The following is a 10,772-nucleotide window of genomic DNA, read 5'->3' as shown; positions in this document are numbered from 1 at the left end:
CTGACCCTCCCCACTCTCATGCTGTATCTCATTCTCTCTCTCAAATAAATAAATAAAATCTTTAAAAAAAAAAAAAAAAAAAGATTTACATAGGTCTCAAAAGGACAGAGGAATAATTCACAATTACAACTTTTCAAAAGTAAATGCTTTAAGAAAAGTGAGGGGGAGGAGAGCTTTTTCCCTTTTTGCACCAAGGGAGAATTAAAATGTTATTTTTATTTCATTAAAAATTTATTTTTCCTGCTTTTAATTTGTAGTTGTCTTTACACCCCCATTTCACAAATATTATCATAGCAAATACTTACTGAATGCCTACTATATAGCAGGCAGGTCCCTTGCACACAACTGCCTCAGTTAATACCCCAACAATCTAAAGAGTAGATACTGTTATTCCCATTCCCATTCCCGTTTGATGAATGAGTACACCGTGGCCCAGAAAGGTGGGGTGGTTTGCCCACAGGATCACAGTGAGTAAACAGCTGAGCTTCAATTCCAGCCCAGAGCTGTCTCATTCCAAAATAAACGACCTTCATCACGAGGCTTACAAGGCTGCCCGAGAGGAGGCTGAATGAAACCCAGTAGCTCTTACGGGGCCTCATCCTGGAATGTGGTGGGAGAGGAGGTAGAAAGACTAGGTTGGGGGAGAAGACTAAGGCAGGCCCTAAAGAAAACCTCCAAAATAACCGGGGCTCAAGGTCAGGAACATAGAGTGGGATTAAGGGTGGGATGCATGCCGAAGGAAAAAACGGCATCTTAGAATTCATACAGCACCGCACACCACTAACCAGGCCCGCAACCACCCAGCCTCCTGCCCTGCGCAGCTGCTAACCAGACCTCTCCCCTGGACCCAATCCCGCCGCACCCCGAGTCTCGCCTTTCTAATCCATTGTCTCGGTCCTCATCTGCTCCGGTCTCGCAACTGCGCTCCATTGGTCGAGCCGGAGTCAGCATGGCGGCGCCCATGTAACCCGGTCCGTGCCACGAAAGGGACGGCGGCCGTGGCGCCGGCCCCGCGCGGTCACAAGTCACCATGCTGAGGACGGCGTGGAGGGCGCTGAGGTCGCTTCGGACCCAGGCAGTGGCCCAGGCCCCAGTCCTTGGGCTGCCGGGCGGAGCGTGTGCCAGGCCTCCCTCCTTCCAGTGGGGCCTTCCCTCTCCTCGCGGTGAGGCGCGGAGAAGCGGGGCAACGCGAGGAGGGAAGTGGGGTTGGACGGAGATGGCGGATACGGGGGACGAGGATAGGGGAGAAGAGCAGCGGCAGGATGAGGGAGAAAGGCCGGTGGATGGGGAAGAAGTAAGACGAGGTGGGAGAGGCGTGGGGCAGCGGGGTGCGGAAGAACTGGGGCGGCGGTTAGGCGCCGAGGCGCAAAGACCATGCAGGAAGGGTAGTGCAGGGGCCATAGAAAGGAATGGAGGCTGGGCTAGTTAAGGAGATGGCCTGAGCCCTCTCTCTTCTGCGTAGGTGTCATCCTCCCGGCCGTTCGCGGATATGCCACCCAGAAACCAGGTAGGAGCTCTCGGGTGGGACTTAGGCGGAGAGGGACTGCCTGGAGGGGAGCCGGGTGGCCAAAGGGAGGGAGGTGGCTAGTTAGAACCACCTGATGGGGTGGGCAGACGCGTAGGCCAGAGGGCCTGAGCAGAAGACCCCCACGTCCGCCTTGCCACCAGGCTGTAGCCTGAAGCCTGTCTGGCGTGGGGGAGAGGCGGGGGGGGGGGGTGCGGAGCAGGAGCCTGCGGACGGGGTTTGAGTGAGAATGAGCTAGCCCGAGGGAGGGCGTGCTGGCACCACCCAGGTCTACCTAGAGTATAGGTAGGCGCTTTGTGTCCTTCTGAGGTGGAGGGCTTGGTTTACCCATTCCAAGGCAGTCTGCATGGTGGGAAGATCTCTCTTCCTAGGTAAATGAGACTGGGCAAGTTACTTTCTCTCTCTCAGTCTCATTCTAAAACGATTATAAAAGTATCTGTTTGAAAGGATTGTTGTTAGGATTCAGTGCTAACACGTGAAGAGAGCACTCTTCGCACTGGGTGCAAAACATGAAGTATATATTAGCATTTACTGCTGTGATTACATAGCGGCAGAGCAGGGGCGGACTGGAGAGGACCAGTTGATCTCCCTCGTGCCTCTCTCTCACCTCCCAGGGAATATGACACACACCAAGGCTTAGAGTTTTCTATATGTGGTCTTTGGTGCTTCCTGTGTCCTAAAGTTCAGGGCCCTCCTCAACCCCCTTATTTCATTCATGCTGTCAGCCAGCAAGTGTTTGTTGAGTGTCTGTTTTACATGAGGCCATAGACCAGACCAGGGGATTCAAAGAGAGTCAAACTCAGGCCATCCACAAAAGGACCCATTCTGGTGGGGAATCTAAAGTGGTGTGAGAGGTAAAGGCACAATATGGGACCTTAGGAAAGGTCATCTACTCCGAGTGTGAAATATCAAGACAGTTGCCTACAGGGTTTGCAAAGGAGAGGCTGAGCCCAGAGATCTCTAGTGCCTTGCTTGAGGCCCTGGGTGTCTGTGACAGAGTTGGTGAAGAGAGTCAGGACAGGGAGGATGGGCAGTGAGAGTTGACTCTGGGTGTTTTTTTGTCCCTACACTTGACAGTCCAGCCCAGCCAAGAAGATGACCCGCCCCCTTCCACGCTGCTCAAAGACTACCAGAACATTCCTGGAATTGAGAAGTAAGCAGAAAGAAATCTCTTTGATGAGGCAGGGGGCCCTAAGAGGATTGGGGAGGAGAGAGGGAAGACAGTGGCTTCAAGGCCTGGCCCGCTGTATCTGAAGCTTGATGATACAACCGGGCAGAGAACTACTGAAGCCCAGGCTTGATGAGGGGCAGCAGGGGCAGAATGGAGTTCATGGAGCTCAACTGCTTGCCTTTTTTTCTACTGTGGTTCAGATAGAGGGAGGCAACATGCAGGGCTGAAAGACACCAAAGCCAGGATCCTTCTGCTCAGCCCCTGCCCTATACAGCAAGAGCTGGGCAGTCCCTTCCACCATACCGTGTGACAGGGGTAAAAAACAATGATTATAGAATTGAAATGTCTCGGGGCACCTGGGTGGCCCAGTCTGTTAAGCATCTGCCTTCGGCTCAGGTCATGATCTCAGGGTCCTGGGATAGAGCCCTGCATCAGACTCCCTGCTCAGCAGGAAGCCTGCTTCTCCCTCTCCCTCCGCCTGCTGCTCCCCCTGCTTGTGCTCTCTCTCTGTGTCAAATAAATAAATAAAATCTTTAAAAAAAAAAAAAAATTGAAATGTCTCAAGACAGACTGACTGAACCATATTCTAGCTGAAACGAAAATCCTCCCTTTGGGGGCGCCTGGGTAGCTCAGTCGTTAAGCGTCTGCCTTCAGCTCAGGTCATGATCCCGGGGTCCTGGGATCGAACCCCAAATCGGTCTCCCTCCTCTGTAGGAAGCCTGCTTCTCCCTCTCCCACTCCCCTTGCTTGCGTTCCCTCTCTCGCTGTGTCTGTCTCTATCAAATAAATAAATAAAATCTTAAAAAGAAAGAAAGAAAATCCTCCCTTTGCCTTCCCAGTGAGGAGCCTGGAACAGTCAAGCTGACAGCCCCAATTTTGTGCAGTTATCACATCATTCCATGTTCTCAGCACAGCAAATCAGATTCTGGCTGACTTTTAATCCCTGAGAAATGGCTCCCCACTTCCACAGAGACACTTTTGTTATAAAAGAAATTTTCAATCATTCTTGCTTTTCAAACTAAAATGGAACCAGCACTGATTCCCTTGTCCCCTCTCCCCCACACCTGTCTCTCATAGCTATGCTTTTCCCACAGGTTTGACGATGTCGTGAGAAGACTCTTGTCTTTAGAAATGGCAAACCAGGTAAGTGACCTGTGCCAAACCTTGGCCTCTCCCAGTCCTCTCCTCTGGGACTCCCTCCTAATGTGGTAACACCTCCATCCCATGCTTCTCAACTCACAGCATTTATCCCACTGTCATTCTGGGTCTTCTTGTCCATCCCCCAGACGAAGCATGTCTAGGGCAGGGACTATCTTGTTCTCTCGTTGTATCCCTAGCACCCAGCACCCAACAAACAGTAGGTACTCAGTAATGATCTAATGCCTGAATGATTGAGCACGGTTTGGAGATCCTCATCTAACAAGCTATGTCACCTGTCATTGGCCTTGGGCTCACCTAGGTGTGAATAGCCATGGGCTGACCAAAGGCCATGCCCTGGTGAACAGAGTGAAGCCAGGCGCTGAGCTTTATGGCCTAGTTTCTATGACTGCAGCCAGGGCCTTCGAGGTATGAAGGCTAGTTCTTAGTGGGTGCCAGACCTCACAGATTCCCTGTCTCTATCTTCACAGAAGGAGAAGCTAAAAATCAAGCAAGAGCAGCTGATGAACAAGATTGTGGCAAACCCTGAGGACACCAGTTCCCTGGAGGCTCGAAGTTGGTCAGGGGGCCCTTGGGGAGTGGGAGTGCAGGGGAGTCTGCTAGCTGGTACTCCATCCAGGGCCCTTGTGTACAAGGGCACCAGGTATTAGATGTGGCTTGATGAAGCGAGAGATAAGAAGGACCCAGGGCAATGAAAACTGGACTCTGTGATGCTGGAGTCAGCGCCCAGGTCCCACCTCATACCTCTGTTGTGAGCTCAGGCAAGTCTCCTCAGAACCAAAGCTTGTCTCTCTCTCTCACTCTGCAGCTAAGGTGGTGCCAAGGGCCAGGTGATCAGGGCCAAGGTTCCACCTCACTCTACAATGCTGCCAAAACTCATTGTGTATACAGGAAGGGCCTGCTGTAGTGAGAGCGTCTCCTTGGGGCCACCTTCCGCTTCTGCCTTTGCCTCCATCTTTGCAGTACAGGCAGGAATCAAACAAGAGGCCAACTAAGAAAGGATATTGCAGGGCTTTAGGAGAGGAGTGGGAGCTGATTAATTCTGAAAACTCATTAGTGAAAACAGAGTTAAGGGTGGCAGCTGGAAGGGGAGAGGCAAGGAGTAGACCCTTGACATTCTGGAATCTAATCTTCCTGCATTGGCTAGGACCTCCAGCACAGTGTTGAATCATTAAGAACGATAACGTGTATCGTAGACTAATTCCTGACCGTAATAGGAATGCTCTGAAGTTTTACCATTAAGAATGCTGTTTGCGGGGCACCTGGGTGGCTCAGTCGTTAAGCGTCCACCTTCAGCTCAGGTCATGATCCCACGGTCCTGGGATCAAGCCCTGCCTCAGGCTCTCTGCTCAGTGGGGAACCTGCTTGTGTTCCCTCTCTCGCTGTGTCTCTGTCAAATAAATAAATAAAATCTTAAAAAAAAAAATGCTATTTGCTATGGTCAGGGGATACCTTTATAAGATTAAGGAACATTCCGGGACACCTGGGTGGTTCAGTCAGTTAAGCAGCTGCCTTTGGCTCAGGTCATGATCCCAGGTTCCTTGCTCAGCGGGGCTCAGGTCCTCGGGCTCCTTGCTAAGCGGGGAGCCTGCTTCTCCCTCTGTCTGCCACTCCCCCTGCTTTTGCTCTCTCTGTGTCTCTCTGACAAGTAAAAAAGTAAAAGCTTTAAGAAGATTAAGGAACATTCCTTCCTTAGGGTTTGCTTTCTGAGGGAAAGATAATCCAAAGTCTTTTGAGATCTTGAAATTCAGAGTGCTTTGGGAATTGTAGAGAGCTTCGCCAGAGCATTGGTGATTGTTATTCCTTGAGGTCTTAAAACATAACCCAGGCCCGGGCCCTTCCTTCCTCTGTGCCAGCTCTCATCCTCTGTGGTTTGTGGTTTCAGTTGTTGCCTTGACTGTCAAGATCCGCAATTATGAAGAACACATGCAGAAACATCGAAAGGTAAACCTTAGGCATCGCTCACGGCTAAGCACCAGCAGCTGGGGGAGAGGAGTCTAAGAGGTGAAGGGCCCTGGGTCCAGAGAAGCAGCTGGAGAAGCCAAGTGGCTACAACACCAGGGTGCCCACCCCTCAGCTACAGTGGGGAAAACATTTCCCTCCTGCCTCCAGTAGGAAATGGGAGCCTTACAGGGCAGCTCTGAGTGTCACCCACGGTCAAGAACACAAACTTCAGGACGTGGTCGCAGTGTCTGGCACGTAGTGGGTGCTCAGTAAATATTTCTTGAATATTCTTGGACTTGGTTCAAATTCTCAGCTTTGCCATTTCCACTAACCAGATGTGTGACTTTGGGGAAGTTACTTTACGTGCCCAAGCCTCAGTTCTCCTGTGTGTAAAGTGGGGATCATAGACGTACCTGCTGAGAGGATTGCAAGGACTATGTGGAATAATAAAGCACCAGCATGGTCATGTGAAGTTCTAGGCCTTGTGCTGAGTACTTCACATACATCAGCTCGTTTAACCCTTATAACTACCCTATTCCATTTTACAGGGGAATGATCCTGTAATGGGGTGGTTAGGTTCTTTCTGAAGGCACAGCACTGGGAAATGATGTAGGACTTGAAACTGGGGGTCTTGCTCCAGGGCACACACTCTTAACCATGATGCCATATCCCAGCACAGCACTGGGCACAGAGCTGCTGTAATTAGGCAGCTGCAGGTATTTTTAACAAACGCACCATTGTAAGCCAGACTGGTCCGAGCACCATGCTGGGGTGGCACCTCTGTGTTCCCTGGAGCCGGCTGAGCATGCTCTTTGGAGATGAGATTTTTGCTCATTCGGAGTATGGAATAGCAGCCCCACTGCAGAGGTCCCTCACAGAGGAGCCCCAGGCCTTCTCTGCACCCGAGCTGACGGTTGGCCGAGCTGTGGGGAGGCTGTGCAGGGGGGTGGGAAGGGAAAGAGCATGAGATTTGGAGTGAGACCCATAGACGCAGATGGAAGACCTGACCTCACATAAAGGCCCTACCCTGCCCAGTTCTAGCACCTTATGTGAATCAGATGGATATCTTTGAGCCTTTTCTTTGCCCTGTCTATAAAATGGGAATAACAATGACGATACCTACCGCAGAATTACACTAATATTTGTGTCCGATTGTCGGGAGGTTCCAGTGAGAGATAAGGTGACCGTCCTTTGTTACCGTAAAGTGGCATACCACTTATTTATATAATACTAAAAGTAATCCACCACCTCTCTCACAGGACAAAGCCCACAAGCGCTATCTGTTGATGAGCATCGATCAGAGGAAAAAGATGCTCAAAAACCTCCGGAAGACCAACTACAGTGTCTTCGAGAAGGTATGCAAGGAGCTGGGGATTGAGTACACCTCCCCCGCTCTGTACCACCGGAAAGGCCACCGACGCTGGGCAGCCAAGAAGGCCCTGTGCATTCAGGTATGAGTCAGAATTTCTCTCTCTCTCCCTCTGCTACTCTGTCTCTCTCTCTCTCTGTCAGGTAAATAGATAAAATCTTTAAAAAAAAAAAAAAAAAAGAATTGCTGCTTTGGTTGGCCCCGCTCTGGGACTGTGGTGGGGAGAGCAGCAGGAGGGTTTTCTGTTCCTGCCTGAGGCACGGAACTGGCCCCAGACCCTGAGGAGACCCACAGGCCATCACCCCCACGGAGAAAGGCTGGCGTGCCCGTCCAGGGAGGTCCGTTCCCGCCCCACCTGCGCCAAGCCGGAGGTGCTGCATAAGATTACAGTCTCTTCCTGCTCCTTTTCATCCCCAGGTCTTCCAGGAGGTACAAAAGCTCAAGAAGCAAAGAAGGGCCTTAAAAGCTAAAGCAGCAGCGGCCCGGAAACAGGGCCAGAAGAACCCAGAGAGCCCTTCCAAAGCTGGACCAGAGGCAATCAAAGAAAACCAATAAATTGTATTTGAGTTCTGTCTTTCTGCCTTAACGGATAATAGGAGAGAAGGGGGGCTCTGTGTGGCTTGAGGAGGAGGAGGAGGAATTTCTTTCATTCAGCTCCGAGATCCCAGTCTTGTCGGAGGCAGAGCCTCTGCCCTCACACACCAGAGGACACATTCTCACAACACACCTCACACACACTCATGTAAACAGCACCCTGTGGTCCAGGTGATGTCCCTGCAGAGGTGAGGCCGAGCACCCAGCCGCACAGAGGAAGTGGGGCCAGCTGACTGCCGGGTGAGTAGGCCAGCTATAAGAGCTGCCTTCGGGACTGGACCCTGAGGGATGAGTGGAAGTTCACCGGGCAGAAACGGGGTGGGAAAGCATCCTGGGCAGAAGGCATTGCAAGTGCAAAGGCAGAGAAGTCCACAGGTGCATGCCGTGTTCAAGGAGCAGTGGGACCAGGAAGTAAAGCTTGACAGGTAAGCTGAAGCTGCTCGGTGAGAGGCTTGATGTGCTGGCTGCCCTCTAGGGAGCGGGGAGACAGTTAGGGTTTAAAACAAAGGAGTGATAATAGCACCAAGTCTGTGTTTTAGATGGTTAAGCAGCAGCAGTGTGGAGGGTAGATGGGAGGGGGAGACATCAGAGCAATTTATTGTTTGGGGGTCAGGGGTACTGGTGTTCAGATTGAGAGTCTGATAAAAGCTACAAGTCCTATCCCCAAGAAACTGCGCATATGCAAAACATTCCTTATAAATTCTGGGGAGTTATGGATACCCCTTTTCCTGCAAAACTCACCCATCCACACCAAGTGAAATGTCAAGGCCTTGATGTCTGAGTATGCTTGGCATGTTTGAAGAACCCAAGGAAGACAGTGTGTCTAAAACTGAGTGAACAAAGAGAAGAGTAGGGAGAGAGAAGGTCAGAGGGGAAAGCAAACACCAGATAATAATAGAGTTTTCTGGGTGTATTGGTCTGCTCAGGCTGCCATTAAAAACCATAAACTGGTTTAAACAACAGAAACTTACTATCTCAAAGTTCTGGACGCTAGGAAGTCCAAGATCTAGGTGCTGATCAATTTGGTTTCTGGTGAGGAATCTTTCTGGCTTACAGACTGCTGCTTTCTATGTCCTCACATGCAAGGGGGAGGGGGAAAGATCTCTTCCTCTTGTTATAAGGGCACTAATCCCATCGTGAGGACCCTACCTTCATGACCTCATCTAATTCATTACCTCCTAAAGGCCCCACCTCCAAATACCATCACGTTGGGGCTTAGAGCTTTGATACACGAATTTGGGGAGGTATACAAACATTCAGTCCACAACAGTGGGGAAAAGACTTTGGGCTTCATTCTGAAAAGGAAAGCCAAAATGGGGGAAGGTATATTAAAGTGACATCCAAAACACAGTTGGAAACTTAGATCTGGGACTACAGTGAGACTTAAGCTAGAGACAGGCTTAGGGGTTAGGTTTGGATGGTGATTGAAGCCATGGGTGTGAGTAAAATTGCCCAGAGAAGGAGTGTAAACAAAGAAAGGGCATGTCAGGATGGGAAGGATGATCTTAGGAGCAACTGAGGGTCTGGCGGGGGGGGGGGTTGTTGAAGTAAGGATAGAACAGAGCGTGGGGTCCTGCAGAATCAGAAGTGAGATGAGAGGCTCAGTACTGCAGACTTGCTGTTCAGATGTCACCCCCAGGAACAGTAGGGAAGGCCCTTTATGGGGCAGGACTTTGAGTGGACACAGCTACGTGGAGATCCCGCACTGAGGGGCCGGGTGCCATCATTTAGGGGGACCAGTGGAGAAGGTGAGAAAAGGGACACCATGGAGCAGGCACTACAGGAAAGGCATCATTGTAAGTGCTGCCTTAGGCACAGTATCTCATCTCCTCCTTAAAGCCACCTTCCTTACCCATCCACCCCATATTGGCATGATTATCCTCATTTTACCATGCAAGAACTAAGGCTCAGAAGTTAGGTAATTTGTCCAAGTTCACACAGCTGGTTAAAGACAGGCCTGGGAATCAAGGCCATATCTGTCTTTACTCCATGCCTGTGTTCTGCTCATTATACCACACTGCCTAGGGGCAAAACATGATCTGAGACGCTATGGGCGGGTTCTATGCTATAGCATACTAAAATGCCTTTAGCAATCAGGCAGGTCATGTATGAAGACCAGGTATAAGATAGTGATGCTAAGCTGCTTGATATATCCCTATCCTAGTTATTGTCCCTTTTAAAACTGCAGAGACCAGACAAAATCAAATCAAAGCCTTGGACTGCCAGCTGTCAACTACTGTATAGTATCCAATGCTGATATGTTGGCTAAGGGGAAAAAAGTCTTCATGGTAAAGCAGTTTCAGTAGGACGGAGAGAGCTGAATCCTAGCTGCAGTGACGTAGGGAGTGAAGATGTTAAGGAAATTCAGGTTGTGAATGTAGAGTACTCAAAAACTTGGCTGGGAAGGAAAGGGGGCCAGAGAAGGTGTGGGAACGACTTGAGCTTGGCAAATGTCAGGGCAAAACTGCGGTGGTAGGTGTGGTTAGGAGGAAGAGGTGATGTTCCATTGAGGGGGCAAAGCTGATGAAGTAGATGAGTTCAGCTGGATTAGGGAGCAATGAGGGAGTGCTGAAGAGGTCTCTAAAAAGGTAGTTGGAGGGGCATCTGGGTGGCTCAATCCGTTAAGCATTCAACTCTCATCTCAGCTCAGGTCTCAAGCTCAGGGGTGTGAGTTCAGGGTCCATGTTGGGCTCCACAGTGGACATGGAGCCTACATATAAAAAAAATAATAAATAGAAAGGTAGTTGAAGTCTGAGTGGAGAGTCTTGAATGCCATGTTGAGGCATTTAAACTGTGATCTGGCAAATAGTTGGGAGCCACTAAAGGGATGCCTCATATTGACAATGGCAACTGCTGAAATTTAGCCTAGCAGCCGGTGCCTGTGGTAGACAGAAAAGAGCAGTAACACGGAGGAACATACTAATGCAGGCAGAAAAATAAATGGAAGAGATAAATGTGAGAACGATTTTGGAGAAAAAAGCAGAAGTAGTGACTGATAACTGATAATAGCA

General features: G+C 50.2%; 1 protein-coding gene across 1 annotated transcript; it reads left to right on the top strand.

The window, feature by feature from the left end:
* Positions 1-834: 834 nt before the first annotated feature.
* On the top strand, positions 835-7,741 carry MRPS15 (mitochondrial ribosomal protein S15). Its single transcript, XM_021683707.1, has 8 exons — positions 835-1,163; positions 1,463-1,507; positions 2,603-2,678; positions 3,791-3,839; positions 4,325-4,409; positions 5,740-5,798; positions 7,058-7,249; positions 7,585-7,741. The coding sequence occupies exons 1-8, from the start codon at positions 1,031-1,033 to the stop codon at positions 7,720-7,722; spliced, it is 777 nt and encodes a 258-aa protein (XP_021539382.1). The 5' UTR covers positions 835-1,030; the 3' UTR covers positions 7,723-7,741.
* Positions 7,742-10,772: the final 3,031 nt, after the last annotated feature.

The sequence above is a fragment of the Neomonachus schauinslandi genome, chromosome 4 (genome assembly GCF_002201575.2).
Source record: "Neomonachus schauinslandi chromosome 4, ASM220157v2, whole genome shotgun sequence".
NCBI classification, from domain to species: Eukaryota; Metazoa; Chordata; class Mammalia; order Carnivora; family Phocidae; genus Neomonachus; species Neomonachus schauinslandi.
The sequence above is the reverse complement of the archived record's forward strand: the minus strand, read 5'-3'. Positions and strand labels throughout refer to the sequence as shown.